A 22268-nucleotide genomic window follows, 5' to 3' on the forward strand; every position below is an offset into this window, starting at 1 on the left:
GTCACAAAACCTATAAAAGTGTCAGTAAAGAATTTTGGTAAACGAACCGCAACACTTCAATAATAATATATTGTAATCAGAACAATTTCGGTTTATACTAACATTGCTACATTTCTTCTTTACTAGATAGACTTTTCAGTATCGGCGTGCAGCCAACATTATCTGTAATTAATAAGATTTGAAAATATTTTGGAATTTGGTAATATAATAGTCGAAAGACAGCCCAACTGGCAAAATAAAAAACATAGTAGCAATGAACACAATGATACAACTTTAATATCGTCAGTTAGTCCTGACGTTATTTTGGATCCCATCACCACAGAGAAGTCTCCTGTCAGACAAACTCCACATAACTCCTCTTCTAGGCAGTTAAATCAATATCATCAAGAAATGTCTCACTGGAAAGCTGAATTTGAAAATATTACTACTGAAGAGGATTTCTGTAGTAAAGTTGACAATTTTTCTCAATTTCTTGCTAACGCCATTACATTACTCCCTGGCCCGAAACACCCAGCTCGTAAATATTACGAAGCAAGACAGGATAAACGTTTACTCAACAATCAACGCTCTTACGAGCAGTCTAGCAATCCCGAACGCGCCACAAAGAGAGATAGGGAGAAACGTCGATCGAAATACATGTACCAACTTACACAATTCCAATATTTTAATCAAAGAAGAAAAGCTGTCCATTCGATACTGAGACAAAATAATCAGCGCTGTACTATTAACGTCAACAAAGTACACAACTCCTTCTCGAAGAATTTTTTCGTCCCTAATAATTGTATTCGTCCTTCTTACGAACATGTCTCTGATACAGATGATTTAACCCCGACTGAAACGTTTAGCACTACCATAACAAAAGAAGAAATTGTAGCGGCTGCTAACAAAATAGCTGTTGATACATCACCTGGACCCGACCACGTGCTTATGAGAGCAATTCGTAATGTAGTTTGCTATGAAATAATTTCTTTAATTGCAACACGTATGCTGTCGTTGTGTGAAATACCTCCTTGCCTCACAAAGGCACGGACTATATTAATCTACAAAGGAGGCGATGTTACTGACTTAGGCAACTGGCCACCAATTATCATTTGTTCCATATTGAGAAGAATTATCGAGCATGTACTCGACAAACGTCTTAGGAAAATTGTTACATTTCACGAGTTCCAACGCGGATTCACAAACAGCCCCGGTACTTTAATAAACACTTCCTTACTTAATTCTATTTTAAAAGAGGCTAAATCCAGAAAAACGAACACCACCTTGGTATTCTTGGACATTCGTAAGGCGTTTGACAATATTGGCCACCTCCATCTGAGAAACACTTTATCCTCTCTAAATGTGCCATCTCCCTTAGCCGAACTTATCGCTAAATTACAGGAAGTTAACACCACTCAGATCGAGGTTAACCACAGAAAAACGGAACCTATAGTAATATCAAGAGGTGTGATGCAAGGTTCACCCTTATCGCCTTCATTATACAACATCGCGACGGATCACATCCTTCATGAGCTTACTTCCGAAGAACTTGCCGAAGAATATGGTTTTAAACTCGTATCAGGTCTTGCCAATGTAACCGTTCTGAGCTTCGCTGATGATATGGTAATTGTTGGGAAAGACTCTGAAGCTGCAAAACATATTGCCGAAATAGCAACTAGAAGACTTCATGAAATTGGATTGGAGATTAACGCGAAAAAATCTAAATGCATCTCTATTGTAAACGGCAAACTTAATACGTCTTCTATTTACCTCGATTCCACTACAGAAGTGCCCTCATTAGACATCAATGAAACCGTCAAATATCTTGGAGTAACTTACAATGACGAAACCGTTTTCGACTCCGCGAGAACTATGGAAGCCCTCCGATCTGAGTTAGAACGTCTGACCACCTCACCCTTGCTCCAGCCTTACCAAAAATACAACGTGGTTTCTTCCTTCATTTGTCCGAAGCTTGTATACCCTTTTCAAACAACCCCTCCCGATAAATTACCTGTCAAGTTCCCCAAAGATGTAGATCTTCTTATTAAGAGCTCAATTAAGGACATCCTACAACTTCCTGGAGATATTCCAGACAATATGTTGTATTCCGACAAAAAATTTAAAGGCTTAGGTATTTCTGCGCACGTTGGGAAGCCTACTTGCAACACGTCAACTCTTGTATGAAGTTGAATATGTGTAATAATATGTACATAAACAACACTAGATGTCTAATGGAGGAAGCTAAACATTGTTTGAACAACCTTCAAATCGATGAAACTGAACACCTAACTTCTACGAGAGGAGTAATAAACACCAGAAAAATTAGAACCGAATTACGCCAGCGAGAGTACAACGCATGGTGCAACTTACCTCAAAAGGGAAAAGGCGTTATTCTGTACAGTGAATTCACTCCCTCTAACAAATGGATAACTAAGCCGAATGGAATGACTAGCGGTAAATGGAAGGAGGCTATCAAGATGACTGCCAACGTAAGCGCTGTAAGAGACATACCCGGTAGGTCTCAGGACAACCACTGCAGGCGATGCCTCAGTGAGATAGAAACCCTTGGACATGTCCTGGGAGCCTGCCCTTATGGCGAAACATTGCGTATACATAGGCACCATGCAATTAGAACTAAATTGGCCGATGCCCTTAGAAAACTAAAATATACCGTCTATGAAGAAGTCCACGGAACTGCCGACAATGGCAGTAACAGACGAATTGACATAATCGCCATTAGCGAATCCCTGTCTCAGGGTATGATAATCGACCCCACCATCAGGTTTGAAACGTATAAAGGACAGCTCGAAGACGTACATGGGGAGAAACGAGCAATCTACGTTCCAAACATCCCGTATTATAAAGATAAATACCAACTTCACGATATCAGTGTTACGGGATTGATGTTTGGAGCAAGAGGAACGATACCCAACTTCTCTTCTCAATTCTGTAAGACCCTAGGACTGTACAAATCTTTTCTGAATGAACTGGCCCTCCTCATAATTAGAGAGTCAGTCAAACTCTTACGGAACCACGTATATGGACTCTAATTCAGCGTATGGAAAAAAATTAACGCATCACTATCATTTTTCTTTTTCATTCTTAGCTTTCATTGATTCTTTACTTGAATTTTTTTTTCTTCTGTAAACTGCCATTATTTGTTTGTGTATTTGTTTGCCTTTTTTTCTTACTCTTTTAGCTCTCCATATTCTATTTGTTCTTGCATTGTTTTGTATGCTTTGCCTAATGGCAGCCTCTAATTTGAGGAAACTTTGATAAATAAATAAAAGTAGTTAATTCTTTATACATACCTGCGAAATTTGGTGCTAGATCATGAGGATTGGCTAAACAGCTGCCCACAGAAGCACCATTGAAACCCAGACTTAGTGTAAGGCAGATGATGGAATAGTATGGATTGCATCCCATTACAGCCATCAGAAACAAGAAGAGAGCAGACACCAAGTGAGCTGTGAACAACACTTGTGTTTAGAAAATATTTTACAAAAGTTTCAGATGTTTTGATTTTATTAAAGTTTAGAATATTAGAGGCAGAAATCTAAAGTGTCATAGTAAAACATAAGCGAGTTAATATTTTCAAGTTATTGATTCAACAGTACACTCGTGAGTCATGTGTGTTTGTGTGCATGTGCGTAAGAAGAAAAATGCGTATGTTATACTAGAGTTATTAATAAAGTAACTTCCATTTTCATATAGAGCGCGCAGTAGCTAATTGCCTAGCGACGCCGTCTTTACAGTGAATGTTGCGTGATTGTTCTCTTCGATCAGTGGTACATTGACGTTCAAAGATATCTGGCCCTACTAATCGATAGTGATGGATAATTTGTTGGTGTAAGTATGGATTCTTTAGTTATTATGTCTATGAATAGATGGCGAAGATAATAGTCACTGTTGCCAATCGTAGATAAATGTACCCGTGTTATAGAATTCAATTTTTCATCCTACTCTACTGATTGTAAAAAACACTGAGTTTGACTGGAAATCGCTGATATTGCCTATTAAAAGAATAATTTATGCTTAATCTACATAATTATTTTCCCTGACGCTTTTTAAGAGCTTCCAGTAATGGTGCCACTTATTGAGAACTAGCGGAATTCTTTCAAAATTTGTCAATTTTTCATTTCTTTGGTTCTGACATCCCGTGGTTGCAAAGTTCACTTACACGATAATAAAATCGTAGGTCGGCTACCTTTGAACGTCAGTGTACAGAGAGGATCATGCGACTCGAAGTGCTATGCGTGTTCAAAATGTGTGCTCTAATTGAGAATTCCGCCAGCTGTGAGATACGCTCTGTGATACGATTGCTTGTGGCGAAAACTCTAAAGCGACTGAAATCCATCATGTTGCGCTCTGGGGTGTTTTTATGCATGACAACGCCCGCCCGCATACTGTATCCGAACTGCAAAATTTCAACTGGGAAAGTGCTTGGTCACCCTACGTATAGTCCTGATTTGGCACCTAATGACTAGCATCTCTTCATATATATGAGGAAGTGGCTTATATCGGAGCGCATTGACGATGATGAGTTGCAGTCTAGCGTTATAGGTTGGCGTCAGTCACTGAGATATTCAAACTCTCGTTAAACTCTATGATAAATGTCCCAATTTAACCGGAAACTATGTATGTAGAAAAATAAATTAAAGTGTTAGGGAGAAAGATTTTACTCCTCCTTTAGTCCGACCTGGTTTGATCTGATCCGATCCTATCCAATCCGATCCAATCTGATGTAATCAAATATTAAAATATTTTGTTAATGAACTGTGTGAGTACTATTTCCTAAACTTTCAATAAGGAAATACTTTTTCAGATGTTAATAACACTTCTGTGCAATATATACAAACGTTAATGATCTCAATTTTCAACAAAATTATCCCCCGAGACGAATAGAGTTATTTTCGCCTGAAGTTTGATAAAATAATGTTCGGTATTTGTTACGTATTTTTATCTATACTTATAGGGCCTCTACCTGGAGGTAAGTCTGTACAAATCTAAATTCACAGGCAAATATCCTCGTGTATGGGCGAAAAATATTCAGACTTTCGGCCTTCAGATAAGTCTCCAGACTTCTGCGGTCGCTTGAATTTTCCTTGCTGTAGCGGTCTCCAAATCAAGCAGCAGAAATAAAGGAACATCATTTTCTTTTTACTTCAATTTTTATTGTACCTGAGTTTTTTAATATACTTCACTCCCACCCCCTCTACTAGTAAACTTCCAACCGTCCTCCACACAGAATCAAGGCCGCGTATGCAGTCAAAGTCGCCTTACGGTCATAGTAAATAGTACTGAATTAATGAGTAGCCTATAGTACGTTCCAGAAATATGTTCACGTTTTCCAGTGACGAAAGAGGTTTCAATAATGAATCATATTTTCGAACAAGTACTGTCGTCCGTTTTCCTACGTCGCATCCCGGTTTTCCCCACCCACTTCTGCTCGCCCCTCTGTAAAGGCTAGTGGCTGGGCTGTCTTAGCTCTTTTCTGAAAACATTAATTTCTGTTAGGAATTGAACGTCTACGTAATATTATACAACTGTTTAAAACAACTTAAATAAAAGGACCTCGTTAAGTAATTAACTGTCACGTGATTTCCTCCCTTTCTACGACCCTGCGACAAAACCACTTGGACGGACAGTAAATAGCATGTCTGAGTAATTTTATCTTTTCGGATCGGGCAGAAGTGAAGATTGAATTTACAGTACGTAAGGTACTCTTTTATAGAGTAGGTACAGAATTATTTCAACATGAGTTACTCGTACGAAGGACGAAACTGTTAATTGGAATTAGCTGCAATAGTCTATAGTGCTATAATATGCACAAAAGAACTGAAACCTGTATCGAAATGAACCGCCACCATTTTCAAAAAGTGTTTAAATATCCATATTATGATTATTTTTCATTTTAACTTCATTCTCTATATTGCACGCTAATGTGCTGTAGACAGTATAATATGCACTGCATAATGAATATGTCCGAATGGATAGCTCAGTTCGTGAGTAAATCACTTATTGTTAATACAGTACTGTATTTTGATTAAACAAAAACCTAATGAAAATTATCAAACTCAAAATCGCGATATTTCCTAGTTTACGTAAATGGATGAACTACTTTTCTTTTCTCCTATACCTAGTTAAGTGATTTGTTTGTATTTTCGCCAGTATCATGAAACTCCAGTCGTGGAAGGGGGTAGCAAACGGTGTTTTCGGTTCTCAACCGTTAATACAAAGTATAGCCAGGTTAATATTAAACATGTTAGTAAAAATAAAATGATGTTCCTGTAGTAAACATAGAAACAAACGATACTGTGAGCATGTGGTCGAAATTTCCTCATTGTTTCGTTTTTAACCAATCCTCTGTAGCGAAATTACGGCAAGCTATGGAAGTACAGATTTGAGTACATTATATGCAGGGATTGTTCTCTTTTTTAACAATTGAGTTTCAAAATTATGGCAGTATATTGATAACTAAAGTTACTACTCTTCTTTTGAGTATTATTTGTTTGTATTGTTTTATATTATTCTAATAAACTATAGTCTGTTTATATTTTGTCAGACGTCTTGTTGTTTAGGGTTTTATTCATCATTAACATTATTTCTGAAGCTCATCATTTGAGCATTATATTGCATATAGAGAAGAAAGGTTGGTTGGAAATAAATTTCAATACAGAATATATTTACAATTAATTTTATTAAATACTTACAAAATATAGCCATTAATTTCCTAAGATACGTAGTAGACATAATTTTTCTCGCACGCATAGCGTCCGTCACTTCACTGAACACTATTCCGAATAGAAGTCTTGCTAGATAAGGCAATGCTGCCAAACCTCCTGTCTGAAACAAGAAATCACATAGTTCATATCCAAACGAAAAGATACATTTTTCTATCAGACATATTGTTTATACATTTAATAAGATTCATCATCATTATAGAATAGAGAATGTTGTCCAGGAAGATATCACAGTTATTTACTTTCAGAATACTCATAATGTCTTACAGCATAAAGGTCAAATCCCAGAGCTTCTTTTAAGAACTTGGGTCCGTAAGTAGCTGGGAAGAATAGTCCCCAGACATCACCAATGTGAAGAGTAACCAGTGCTATGACGTGTCTAGAAGTAAGAACTTTCTTTGCTGGGAACTTTGATACCTACAAAGAAGAGTAAAAGAAATGAGATAATTATAGAAGTTATCTTGCATGGTTTATCATTCTCTCATGTAAATTGATGGTACGCCTGATCATATTGAATAAAATTTTATTTGTTTAAAATGATTTATTTTCAGTTTCCACACTCAAAACAATACATAGACAATTCGAGTCAAACCGAGATCCTAAGTTACAACTTAAACATTTTTCCCTCATTACTTGATCACCTGCTTAAATTTAGTGATTTTCTAACTGTTAGGGTCACTTTACTATTGTCAACGATTCTTCGAAACCCTTATGTTAGCCACTGGCGTAGCTCAATCGGCAGAGGCGCTTGCCTTCTGATCCGGAGCTGTGGTCGGCATGGGTTGGATTTTTTCCGAAGTTTTCCCCAATCGTAAGACGTATGTCAGGTATATATGGCGAATCGTAATAGACTGGGATAATGTTTGGCTGTGAATTGTTCTCATTTTGAGCATCTGTGGTAAAGTTTGATTAATTATAGTCCTTTGTTTCCTTTTATGGCCTACATAACATGATTTTACATACTTATTTGTCTCAAGTTTAAAGTACAGTGCACGAAACATGTTTAATAAATAGTTAAAAGACATGAAACCGATGAATGGGTAAAATGTCTACGCATTCATACGTAAAATTTAATGGAGATTCGGAATATGTGAATTTAATATAGAGTGCTATTTAAAAATGTAGCGTTTACTGTTACATCCTGTACACCTGAATAAGTAACTCTTTTCGAACAAGAGTATCATATTATATGGTTTATATCCAACAGTTTTTGTATAAAACTTTTTTTGTAAAATTAAAATTTAAGAAGTTATTAGAAATATTCCGTACTTATTGTTCACTTTATAAATAATTCATTGTTTATAAGATCTACACATGTGTAGTTTAAGAGGAGCTTGAATATGAGCGATGTCCTTGTCAGATGTGAAAGAGATAATTTCATTGTTAAAAACAGACTATGTATGAAATATAGCCTATAATTTTATACAAATTAATTTTTTTCGAATGAATTCGACTAACTTGTATTGTACCTATATAAAATATTTTTCTGTAAGAGGTAAATGATGTGTAATTTATATGACAGAATTTTCTTTAGTATGCCTAATGTTCACAAGAGGTCTGAGATTCGCCGATAAATCCACGAGCGAAGCGACTGTTTCGTGAATAAAATAAAAATGTAAATAATAGGCCTAGATCTCTAAAATTCGCTCACAAAATGTTAATAATTGTATATTTACTCGTATGAATACTTAACCTATTCAGACCTTGTGAAGTCGAAATAGATGAATAATAATTACTGCAATAAAGAAATTGAATGTTATTCAGTAATGCCAATTGAGAAAAGCGAAATACGGATTTAAAAATGTTAATTACATGTAGGTTACTGCACTTTTATCTTGTTATTATAACAGAAATACGTTTTCATTATCTGCTGAAATCATAATTTAATTGAAACATTTTATAGTATAATTACAAATAACCTGATTAATACATTAATTAAATGAACAATTGTTATGAAGGAGTGTCATTTTCTTTAGATACAATGGACATTGAAGTAGAAGATGAAGGTGTAGATGTGAAAGTAGGATTTCGCACTTTATTTAGTACAATAGATTCATGCTCATCGATTTCCGTTAAAATAGTTGGCGACACTGAATAAACAAAAGAACGATGATGCGATAAATTGATAGTGACAAATCGAGCTGCAAAAATTATCGCGACGTATGATTGTGATTGGTTGGAATTCAAAATATCATTACACTTCATTGGCCGAAAATGGAATGACGTCATATAAACGAAATAGTCTTTATAAAATAATCTGTGCATGTATTTATGTAGACAAAATAATGTACAGTACATTGTGATTATATTCATAAACGGATTTAATTTTTTGCAATAAATTGCAAATTAGATCTTTACATCTACTGTATTTAAAAGTACATTATATTTCTGCATGCAGATACGCCCAGCATAGTTCGAAGAAACACAGTTATTATCAGACAGCGGATTTTCGGTCCCTACATAGCGACAAGACGTCACGTCCCTGTACGGAGGGAGCGTAGCAATGAGTTCAATGACCTCCCTGCAACTGACGGATACCTAACTTTCAGTATCGGGACCGAAAATCCGCTATCTGGTTATTATCACGAACCCAAACGAAGCACAAGTCGGCTAATAATAAAACACGGGGACTAGAGATTTTACGACATCCGCCAAGTATTGTAATTCACAGCATGGCTTATTTCACTTCTCTTCTTTCCCATATAATGCCCATGTCTGCCTTCAGACATGGAAAAAAGTTATGAAAATCACAGTGGATTCTATGTTTGTGTTACTGATACGACGCATCTCGTCAATACAAGAGAAAGAAGAAGGTTTCTTTAATAATAATTGGTAGACATGTAGAAAACCAAGTACTTGCCTTCGTAGTGGAAATCTTGTAGCCTAGACTTTCCTCGATGTATTTGAGTTCTCTTGCTGTTATTCGAGGATGCTGTTGTGGTGTGTTATGCATCAGGAAGAACCAGATGATCGCTATTACAAACATGATTGCAGCAGTAATGTAGAATGCTGCCTGCCAGCCCCATTCACTCATGATTAGTCCACATAGTGGAAATGTCACCATAGTTCCAAATGTACCACCTGGAAAACATTACACGGTATATCAACGTCACAGTATATTTATTGTCCTGGAAGACGCGAGAACTTAAGGATGGCTGATTACAAAGAAAGAGATATATAGATGAATAGATAAATGGATAGATAGGTGGCAACATTTTTACACTAACTTCTCTCATATCAGACTCTTATTAATTATTAAAATCCATACAACAAGATCAAAGCTTTATATTTACAAATTGAAGTACACTGTTTAAATAGGATAAATTCTAATTAGAGAAAATGTAATAAGTGCTGCTTACCTATTGTGCACCAGACAAATTTACTCTTTTCATTTAGTGGGACCCAACGAGCAATGGCTGCGTGCATAGCTGGATATACAACACCCTGTACAAATTAACAGATTTCATTGTTATTTATACATGATATATGAAAGTATATTACTTTTAAGTTTCTATTCACAATTCGAGTTTTACCGAAACATATTAAAATAGTATTATCATGTATTTGGTTAAAAGTATTTCAGCATATCCTTGGAAAGTATGAACAAAGATTTCCGCTGAATTCAGCTATGTTCGTTAGTACATGGCGTTCCACATCACATAAGTCATAATTGAAATATTCTTTTTCTTTCCATAGAAGTTACAACAAATCTTTAACCAAATCTGTATATATGCAAATTAAATTAATTACTGTTTGATTGTGCAATTGCTTTCATTGGTTTGGACAGAATACTTATTTCGTTTTTCCGAGGTTTGCCCCAAATATACGACGAATGTCAGGTATAATCACATGTCAAATTCGCTCCATCTCACCAAAGTAATTTTGCAATAACCAATTCCATCGACGCTATATAGCCTAGTAGTTGATACTGCGTCGTTAAATATCGAACAAAAAATAACTCTCTGGGAGAGAGCGTTAGACACGGCTGTTGACTACTCCAAGCACTACCACGAAATCGTTACTGTAATATGATAGTGAAGACTGTACTGCAATTACAGTTTCAAACTCTCTGACTTCAGAAGAATTTGCTGGAATCTTTAGTCATTGTAAGACATAACATCTTGGGGATCGAATGAGGGAAGCACTGTTTATGCAAATTAACTGAATGCTGAATCATATGCTTGTGTGTAGGTGCAAGAGCGGCACAGACTATGTAGGGAGCAACACTGAAAAACAACTGTTTGTTCACCACGAGAGACATATAGTTTGTAACTACCCGTCAGTACTATACTTATCTGCATAGATAGTGCATCTGTAGTACATCATGACAAAGAAAAAGGAATCTAAGAAGCATCAATTTGTGACAGAATTTGGAGGCGAATGTTTTGAAGTGAATGGGTAATATACTACTTGCAAATTGTGTAGTGTAAACATGCGAGCTGATAAACGTCAATATATATAGAGACATTGTAGCACTAGAAAACACACAGAAAATAGAAAACTTGCATCGAAAAACGAAAGTGAAGATCTGCCAATAGGTAATTCCACTTCAAATAAACATTCACAATTTTAACTGAATATGTGTGAGATTATAGTAAATGCTGGCATCCCGTTCTTTTTAAACTATACGTATAAAATCTCCATTTTAAAGTCTTTATTGAAAAATACATAACTAAAAAGTTGCCAATCTATGTAACATTAAGGCAAATTTATTTTAAAATATGTTACGATAGCACATTGCATGAAATAAGACAGATATATTTAGGTTATTTTCATTTTTAATATATTATTTATTTAATTTTCTATAAATGTAACCCATCGTTCCTTGCAAGCAGGTTTATGTTCATTAGACGACAAACATACAATAGTTGTATAATTTTAAAACTCAAAGATCCGTGCCTGATTCTGAACTACAAGGTCAACACACATTCAGCAGTGAACAACGCTTCTTGAACCATTAACTTTCGTGGACATGACGTTCTTGTAAATCAACATTAGCAGCTACTTAAAGGACCGTTAAGGGTTCAAAAACGAATAAAAACGTTCTTGCATTCCAGCATAGATTTGCGAAAGTTACTTGCTTTACTTTTAGCTTATAAAATGTATTACAGGAAAATATCTTACCCCACAGAGACCTACGATGAATCTGTTTATTATAACAAGGGAATAGTGTCCGTCAGCACACACTGGAGTTAATGCTGTGCATACAGCAGAGACTATCGATGTCCAGAATACCACTCCTCTGGCTCCAAACTTCTCTGCCAATAATCCTCCAGGAACGTGAGTAATACTGTATCCCAAATAGTATATTCCTAGCATAACTGATTGTAGAACTTGGCTCCATGGATACCTGGTGGATATCTGAAACATATTGTGCATTCTTGTAATTTGAGACTTTCTGCATGGTGAGAATTTTTTTTTTGGGTACTTGCACAGTACCATAGATGAAAAAGACGTACATTTCGTAGCTACATGTGAGTTCCATCAGAAATGGTAGGGAAAGTGAGAATCTAGCTGCTGGATCCGTTGCCAAAAGCTACTCTTCAAAAGTGGTCGATATTATATGAAGAGTTGGCGGGAAAAACGATGAATGTCACAGTTTTGTTAAGGTTGATGTCATTATCTAATTCATGGATCAATACGAAATTTAATGTTGTTCTTATGAAAAATGGCTAAAAGGAGAAGTATCAGCACGAATACAGTAATTCTTTCCTTTATTTTCTATAGAAACAGCACTACATCTTGGAGTTATAGACTCAATTAGATCATTATCTAATCCTTAACAGAAATGTGACATTCATCGTTTTTCCCGCGAACTCTTCATATCCTAGTTCCGAAAACTTCGGACAGAGTATGACAGAGTGCAAATATCCGAAACAGAGCATCGTAACATCTCTTAATTTAGAATACTTATGATGGTGCTAGAATGTCATCACATTAGAGTTTTGGCTAAATGATCAAATGCAAGAAATATGTGAGTTTGCAGAATTTTACTCCTTTGTTTATTTTGTATAAATGTCCTCTTTTATTACCTAAAGAGCTAAACGTGGTATTTTGTAGCTTGTATTTGTGTGAGCTGTGAGAGGTATGGTGTTTATATTATTTGTACCTGTGTGTGTGCGTGCGTAGAGGGAGCATATTTATTTTGACATTAAATGTGTCCTTTCCTGAAAGGGTGTACGTACGGAGTTTCGAATGTTTCTCAAAAATGCAAAGTTTGAACGCTTACTGTACGGGAACTATAACCGCAACGTTAATTCTTTATTTACTTTTATATAGAGAATAGATGTCGTTTCTTAACAATGTGTTAATCGATTAGATCAGGGGCGAGGGAGAGCGTCGAAAATGGTCGTCTTTAGCAACCTCGACGCTGCGCCGGGTATAAGTCAGGGTCGATTGCGTCAGTGTGATTTGAGATACGTACGCGAGCAGTACCTCGTCCTGTAGCTTATAGACAGCTGTAGGCCTATAAATGGATAAAGATGCCATTTATCTACTAGTTAAATTATAAGAGTTACGAGATCCAGTTTGTGAGATCAGTAATGAAAATTACAAAACATGTACAAGAAATTAGGAGCAAAATACCATCGCGACCCGCGAAATGCACTACGAGAAGTGGCCGAGATTATAAGGATTCAGAAAAGACCAAATATGTGGAAAACAAAACGAAAACGCGAGTACAGGTCCCGATAAAAGCTGCGTGCGAGTGTGAATTCGCTTTAGTGAGCAATGAAATCAGAGCTACTGTAAGTATAGGTGGATTTGACACGAAGTGACATTCAGATGTTTTTATGATTCAGATTTTTCTCTCCCACATCGAAATAACTTTGGGTTAAAACAATGTTTAGTGATCCAAATTATAACATGACTATTTTTAACAATATATTATTGTCCAATTATTGGAAAAAGATTTTCAAGAATAGGATATATTTGTCGTGATTATATTTGATTATTATGAACATTTCTTGCAATTGGAGCATCTATATTCTTCATTTGTACTTGCGGGAGTGGATCGAAAAGTAACGCACAACAATTTTTTTTGTGGCAACGTATTTAATAGGTAAGCAAAATGAAATAGTGCCCCAGAAAGCTATAGGTTTTACCTATTCTTCGACATTGGAACCAAATCTTTCGGCACATTTCTCTCATCGTGACACCATGTTCTATACACCTCGTTCATGAAACTCCATTTTTTGGGCGTATAGCCTCCTGCGCACGACTGATTTCACTTCTTCATCCGAACCGAAGCGTTGTCCTCCTAGGAATTTCTTCATTGATCCGAAGAGGTGAAAGTCAGACGGTGCGAGGCCTGGACTGTAGGGTGGATGATTGCCGCCTTAATGATGCCTCTGACATTGGTGTTGCAGCGGTCAATGGTCGGCCGGACGCTATGGTCCAGACAATCAAGCGCCATACACCTCCAATATTTCCCTGTGGATTTCACTCGAATTTTTAGTTTTTCGGAAAAAAAAAGGACTACACCTCGCTACCCTTCACAAGTGAACAATGGTAGAAAACGCGCCATTTTTACTCAGTAGTTTCAGATCGTTCCGCCAGGGTGATATCCAATCGAATCATTCAAGATTCAAACTATCTGCCAAATTTGAACGTCCTAACCAAAATAATATTCCGTAAAATAATTGTTGTGCGTTACTTTCCGATCCTCCCTTGTATCTTCATATTAGGCAAGCATTCTGTATTATAGTTGAAGAAAAAAAAAACAAAAATATGTGTCCTCCATCTCCACTGAACTTTTGTAAATTGACGACTTCATATTTCTTCCTTTGGGCATTAACTATAATTTTGGAGTTCAATAGTGTCCTAAGATAGCACTGTCGATTATGAATGCCCTATTGGAAAATATTAATCTTAGTCCTATTGTGGACTTGAATTATTCGGCATTGGAAGGTTTTCATTGTGTCACAGCCGTCTGTTATGCTCAGGATACAGTTCTGTAATTTTCTTTCAAATGGTCTTGCTCTAGTTTTTTCACCTGCCAATTCTTATTGTTTAGGTAGCCTTGATAGACTGTGCATTGTAGGTCTTTACCAAGAATAGGCAAGATTTCCTGTCGTACAAATCTAGGTTTTATCTTGTCAATGAACAAATTTACACACGGTTAAGAATGTCAAAGAAGCACTTCACTTTCGACTTTGTATACAGACAGGCCATGTATTCATGAGTTATATTTTTGGTGTACAGTGTTAATTATATTATTCTATCAGTGGCGGCTAATTCACCCAAGCATCCCCATCTAGAAGTTAAGCGTGGAAGCTAGAGTTCTTCTTGTCGCCGTAGGCTTTACCCTCGGTACACCACGGGGGACGAACTACAAAGCGCCGCAAGATGTTGATCAATGAAATGAAAATGGAATGGCATGAGGAGAAACGAGGGTATTCCGTGAAAACCTAAGGACCTGCTTTGTACACCACAAATTCCACTTTGAACCCGGGTTACCAATGAGGATAGCGGACGCTCTGACTGATAACAGAACTTACTGCCTTAAAAATAAGTAATTCAATAAGATATCATTTAATTGTCTGAAAGTGTACATATTCAGATATTAGTTCTCATAAATGTTGCTGGAGGAGAAAGAATATCCATCCCTCTTCGAGATCCTCCCTCGCAAATTGCACCCTGAATGTCATGCTCAAGCTATTTATTAGGATTTACCTACATTAGGTGGTTCCGTTGTGGCTTCTGGAGTATCGTTGCCAGTCTTACATTGGGGATCACCAAATATCGATGTCTCTGGCGGTACTACTATGTTAACAATTATTACTGCCATATTAGAACCGTGCATGTAAGATGCGGCTGAGATGAAAAATAGAAGAACGCCAAGCACAACCCGTGCAGGAATCCAGTCTGTGAAGAAAGAAGGTTTAAGTGTCATAAATGTCAATATTGACGGAAAATTACAAATAGAAGCTTAAATATTCAACTTTTATTTTGACCTATATTTTAAATCAGTCTGTATCTCAATGCTGGAGCGGTATACCAGCTTCATGATCTAGTGGTTATAGTTTCTGGCTGCAGTTCATGAAATCCCGGGTTTCGTTCCCGGTTAGAACATAGGAATTTTTCCTTAAAGGGAATTGTTCCTTTGTTTGTCCATGGTCTGGAAATTAGGTTAAGTTTAGGTTTAAGACCTATCCTGACACACATAAAATTCTAGTTATCCTATCATAATATCATCGGGGCAACGTAACTCCCCAACCTCAGAAATGGGTTACAAATAAGTCATTACGAGGAGAGACCAGAAATATCGGATGACAGCCAGGTGGCATTGGGGGGAGGGATACTGGAGTAGTATTACGCAGTAGTCTCTTTAAATACTAATTTCATAACGTTATAGGTAAAACAATAAAGAAGTTGTCAGCTAATCCTTCTCGATGAACTGAAAGTTTTTTTAGAACGATGGCGATTACTATATTTCTAATAAGACTCATTGTACTTGTACACTAACAGATTCGTCAGTATCCAGAATGTTTCGTAAAATGTGAGACCCACTTCATCCGTGGACAGGAGAGACAGAAACATTGAAAGAAAGTTAATCTACGAGGGAGAGTCAAAAGGTAACCTTAATAATTGTTTTATTAATTGAACTAGCCGTACCCGTGCGCTCCTCTGCACCCGTTAGAAATAAATATAAAGTAATTACATAATTAAAATAGGACGTTTGATCCAGGGAACATTCGTGTTTGAGAGAAGGATAAATCGTTTAATACGTTACTTAATTTAAATTGTATTTAAATAATTAAAATGCGGTCATTTTGGTCCAGAGAGCAATCATTTGGTGCAATGACAATTCCTTTAACATGTTTCTTAATTGTTATTACATGCAACCATAGTTTAATGAAGATTGACATATCATTTAGTTTTAATGTGTATACTTTATATTACTTGCTCTATGTTTCAGAAGTTACTGTAATAACATTGTAGAATTATGTCTATCTAGAGAAACTACACTTTCCAATGGTGAAATAATAATTAAACAATTAATTAGCTTCCGATATTACTTCATACAAACACAGAAACATTCTCTGTAGGCTATGTTTAATAGCTTTCGATTGTTGTTGTCCAACGCCCCTTATAGACGAAGTCATTTGTTTTTATTTCAGTACAGCGCCTTAGATGGCGTTGTTATTGTAATTTAAAAAAACTCATTTATCTCATTAAATATCAGTCCTATCAAAATTTTGTATAGAATAAAACTTATCGGAAATTATTTTTAAAGAAACATGTAACATTTTTCATGAAATTAATAATAAGGGAGATATTTCGATTTATTTAATTCAAGCCCCCTTATAACCCCCCTTTTAAATAAAGTATTTTGAATGCCATATAGCCTAAAATCTAAGTTACAACGAACTTAATTTATATTCCAATTTTCATATAAATCGGTTCAGCCATTATCGCGTGAAAAGATAACAAACATCCAGACAGACAGACAGACAGAGACAGACAGACAGACATACAAACAAAAATTTCAAAAAAGCGATTTTCGGTTTCAGGATGGTTAATTATACATGTTAACACCAATTATTTTTGGAAAATCGAAAATTACCAGAAAAACTTTGGCTACAGATTTATTATTAGTATAGATACGTACAATAAGACTACAAACACTTAATCACTTTTAACATAGTATAACAGAAACACTTGCATTGAACGTAGTTGGGACTATGTTGAAAAGTGATAAAGTGTTTGTAGTCTTATTGTACATATTCAATTCAATTAATAAAACAATTGTTAAGGTTACTTTTTTACTCTTCCTCGTACAGATTTGTCTCGTGTGTCCTCGTTGTCGGATTAAAGACAACTAAGTTGTACTTAGATTCTATCTCTGTCTTGTTTAGTAAGTAAGCTATGGCTGGCCCGCGCGTTCTCCAGATTTAAATTCATTAGACTTATGTTTGTGAAAACAATGAAATACTTTGAAATAATTTGCCAGAGCATCCAAGACCTCTGCCAAATTAACGAAAAACACGTGATATTTTTGAGAGACGACTGCAGACTTACATTCTCCATATTATTGTTACAAAACATGGCTAGAACTTGGAACCAAAATCAAATGGGACAAGTGTTTATATGAATATTTTACATTGTTTTGTGTCTCCTGTTCACAAATGTAATAGTCCCTTACGAAACGTCCTTTATAAGTCTTTGTAAAAGATATTTTAATTTTGGAATTTATTTAATCTTGGAGTTTGTATGTACTGCTCCGCCGTTTTAGTAGAATGCGTTTGAGTCTGAAGAAAGCAGAAAACTGTACAACGTAGTCTGTTGTAACAAGAATTCAAGCCGCCGGATATCGGTAAGGCATCATGTCACAAAACGTTCATGCCTAAGTATTTTTGACAACGTAAATATTATTCAATGCGTAGAAAACGGCGCAAATATTAAGGTTATTGCTAGTGAGTTTAAGGTAATATTTATTTATTTATTTATTCATACATTTATTTATTTATTTATTTATTCATTAACTTAATTACTTATTTATCCAAATACATACTTATTTACTTATTAATTAATTCACTTATTTACTTAATTTCCTATTTATTTATTTATTTATTTATATTTTATAGATATATTCTAGGAAATAAAATTAATTTATATTAACGTTGTATCAGATTCACTTTTCATAATGAATTAACAACTCTTAAATACCCATTCCCGTACGATCGATGTTTTGCTGTCCATAATATTCCTCGACTTTCATGCTCTGCCACTTACCGATTGCAGGGGACTTGCTCTGCGTGTTATATCTAAGTAGGTGAACATTGGCTTTCTTCTATATCGACGGAGCAGTGTAGTAGTCGACTATATTTATTTACCTTTTTTCTCTTCATGTTGCTCCTGTTCCTCAGCCGGCATTATATTTCCAACAATTAACCTCAATCACCTGCAAGAAAACAGCAATGGAACATTTAATTGGTGTTTGGATTTGTTCAAAGTACATGTTGTGACTTCCAGAACGGCCCCGCAGGTCCACTCAGTCTCCTTTCAACGTAAGTGCCGGATCTTTCCTGGGGGTAAAAGGCGTTCGTAGTGTGGTGCCGACCTCACTACAGTAGAGCGTCCCGTTTAAGCACAGTGAAAACATAGATAAAGTGCAGGTAACGTGTGGGAGAGGACGATAAACACGAGGGATGCACAAGGTTTTAGTTACAACATTTATGGCGGAGCATTAATTGAAATTATATTTTCCAAAAACACACAAAACAAAAGAACACAAATTGTATAAATTTATCATACACACATTTTAACAAATAAACAATTGTTACATTGAAATAATTCAATATAACAAATCAAATTTTGCTACTCATATGATGTTGCTTTCAAACAGCATTTTTACGGTCATAAATTCAGTGTCTGTATGACTAAAATAGTATTATCACCGTCTTCTATGGCCGAATTAACAAAACTACAGTATATTGGTCTGAAGTGACAACACTATTTCCTAAACATAATCATTATCCCTTCTCAAAGTTCAATTTATTCAGATACAGTACAGAAGAAGGTGATATTATGTTAGTCATACAGAGAATGAAATTCATGACCGTAAAAATGCTGCTTGAAAACATCATATAGACTAAGTAGCAAAATTTGATTTGTTATATTGAATTATTTCAATATTACAATTCCTTGTTTGTTAAAATTTGTATATGATAATGTTATGCAATTTGTGTTCTTATATTTTGTATGTTTTTGGAAAATATGATGTCAATTAATGTTATCAATATAATTAATTTTAACTAAAACCTTGTTCATCCCTCGTGTTTGTCGTACGACTCGACCTCCCCCACACGTTACCTGCACTTTGTTTACGTTTTCACTGTACCTAAACGAGACGCTCTACTGTACCTTAAACTCGTTTCAATAGAGTGAAATGTATTTAGATCTAAGAGGCTTCGTTACACTCGGTACTGTAATATCAAAATTTACTGAGGGAGTAAATTGTCATCCACGGATATTGTTAAAAGAGAGAATGCATATAATACGAGTAATTGCAGTAAGTTTCTGTGTCATGGCTGTATTAAGAGTATTCACACTGATATGAGATGTGCAAAATAATTTCGATAAAGTACAGTGGTAGTATATGGGTATAATTTGTAATAAAACAATGTACTCAATTTTCAATCTTCTTAGAAAACCGTAAGCGAGATACTACAAATATAGGCTAGTGTAAATATTTTAAATGTTCTTTCCCTAAATTTATGAAAATTGGCATTTAAAATTGAAATGAATGCTAAAATATATTAATTCATGATGACTGGCTTACTACACAGAAACCTACCTTCTTAACACTTTGCGTTGGACGTTCACTCACGAGTAACAATTTAATGTTTTTCACTAATATGGGGCCAAAAGCCTTTCTTCCTTCTACAAAGGGCCTGGAATGGAATGGAATTTTCGGGAGGGGAATATTATAACCCAGCATTGTGACTTTTACGATCTATTGTGCTGACCTACGTAGGGCCTACTCGGTAGTCTAGGCCTTGATAGATTTGCAACCAAAGTATAAATATAATGGGCCCATAATAATTTTTTATTATTTATATACATTTATAATTTATATGTTTATAATTATATACAGAGCGATAAGATGAGGTGTGGACAGGAGGGAAGGGGTTTTCACTATGCTCTTCTGACGCAGTCGCGGCGAGGGAACAGTGAGCTGTACGTACGAGACGAGAAATCGGAATATATGCAAACCTATTTTCCAATTGAAGAATGTGATCCCAAAACTAACCAGGAAATATACAATGTATATAAAGATAATGATATAGACATTAAAGCTAGACGTATTGAATGGTTGGGCCATGTATGCAGAATAAACGATATACGTTTGCCCAAAATGATATTAAATGGTAAACTAGATGGAAAGAGGAAAGTCGGCAGACCCAGGTTACGATGGCTGGATGATGTACAGACAGACTTATGAAAGATAGATTTAAAGAATTGGAAAGCAAGGGCCGCAAACCGAAGTGAATGGATGGCTGTTGAAAGGGAGGCTAAGGTCAAACTAAAAGGACAGTCACGCCAATGATGATGATGATGATGATCCCAAAATTCACTCAGTCCATTTGGTATTTTTATTATTTATATATGAGGCGTTCAGAAGTCAACATGATTAACTCATTTTCCAAAAATTTTGAGACATTCAAGTTTAAAGTTAAATACACATAATGAATTCTGTGATGTATAGTCAAGAAGAATACTGCATTCTGTGGGCTTTTTAGTGAAATATGAACTTAATCACATTGACACTGAAAATATGGTCAATTTAATGCATTGCCAACTTAGAAACTCTGAAATAACGAGTTAATCATGTTGACTTCTGAACGCCTCATATTACATTATATATATATATATATATATATATTTTAGATTTCTATCATTATATTTTAAGCTTCTTTTCTTTCAAAACAACGCCAATTCTTGTCTAAAAGTTTGTGTTATTGTGTATATTATTTGAAAACAAGCTCAGTCCGTAGACCGGTGGATAAAAAAAACTATTAGCACAGTTCATTCATAAAAATGGACTGAACGCGTTTTGAATTATAGTTTGCAAGGCCAAGATGATAATAATATTATAACAGCCAGAGATAAAATTAACAGGTTTACAAAGAAACTTGATTTCTGGTCAATATCATTTGACAAAAAGACATTTGATTCATTCCAGTGTATTAAAGAGCTCGTGGAAAATTTCGCTACATATGATAGGCAAATACTGTGTTTTTGTGGAAATGAAACTAAGCTTCCACAATTCTAATCAACTTTTTGAGTACATTCCGAAAGAAACTCAAAACAATTACGACTATCACAAAGATGATGAATCCGTTTTTACAGTTGTGTTCAACTGGTTGAAATTCTAGAAACTATGAAGAAAAATCTCATTTAAATATGTACCTAGAAATGGAATGTTTAAATTATATTTTTTTTTTTCGCAGAGCATAGACCAATTTTGGATCAAAAGAATGCAAGAATACCCCGAGCTTGAAAAAATACTCAATTCTTAAATTTTTAAATATTTGCAACCTTGTATTTATGCAAAATGAGTTTCTCGTCTATGTTCACCATCAAAACAAAAGTGAGACACAAATTATATCACTGTGTGTGTGTGTGTGTGTGTGTGTGTGTGTGTGTGTGTGTGTGTGTGTGTGTATGGAATGCTGAGAAGCTAGGCCTACTTCTGAAAAACAGGCACATTAATCACATTAATTGTTTTTATTTTATAATTACTCAAACATTTTTAATTCGTATGTTCAATATTGTTTATGTGTATGTTTTTAAATATAAAATAAATTTTATTAAGAAACTTTTTGACTTATTTTGTAAATCATTTCGCGACCCCTCTCAACCCCTTACACAACCCCCCCCGGGGTCGCGACCCACATTTTGGGAACCGCTGGTCTATATAATGTAAGAAAACGAAGAATAACGACATAAATTAATAAATATGATTTATTTAAATATAAATTAGCGTTCACTACAAACATTACAAAATTGTGCTGTTTCTTCAGTTTTATGTGACTATGT

The 22268-nt window shown here is 35.3% G+C and overlaps 1 protein-coding gene across 4 annotated transcripts in view; it reads right to left on the bottom strand.

Annotated features, from left to right (window-relative positions):
• LOC138712188 (vesicular glutamate transporter 1-like) overlaps positions 1 to 22268 on the bottom strand; it is a 51612-nt gene that overhangs the window by 11506 nt on the left and 17838 nt on the right. For 3 of the 4 annotated variants that reach the window (XM_069843694.1, XM_069843693.1, XM_069843692.1), the window contains exons 2-9: positions 18560 to 18627; positions 15400 to 15587; positions 11847 to 12083; positions 10082 to 10166; positions 9583 to 9803; positions 6990 to 7139; positions 6693 to 6825; positions 3291 to 3446 (exon numbers count right to left, since the gene is read on the bottom strand). In XM_069843694.1, the coding sequence (XP_069699795.1) occupies positions 3291 to 3446; positions 6693 to 6825; positions 6990 to 7139; positions 9583 to 9803; positions 10082 to 10166; positions 11847 to 12083; positions 15400 to 15587; positions 18560 to 18599 (1210 nt within the window). In that variant the 5' untranslated portion in view covers positions 18600 to 18627. Of the gene's footprint in view, positions 1 to 3290; positions 3447 to 6692; positions 6826 to 6989; positions 7140 to 9582; positions 9804 to 10081; positions 10167 to 11846; positions 12084 to 15395; positions 15588 to 18559; positions 18628 to 22268 lie in introns of those variants that run through there. The other variant, XM_069843695.1, reaches the window with a different exon arrangement.

This window comes from Periplaneta americana, chromosome 13 (assembly GCF_040183065.1).
Source record: "Periplaneta americana isolate PAMFEO1 chromosome 13, P.americana_PAMFEO1_priV1, whole genome shotgun sequence".
Taxonomy (NCBI): Eukaryota; Metazoa; Arthropoda; class Insecta; order Blattodea; family Blattidae; genus Periplaneta; species Periplaneta americana.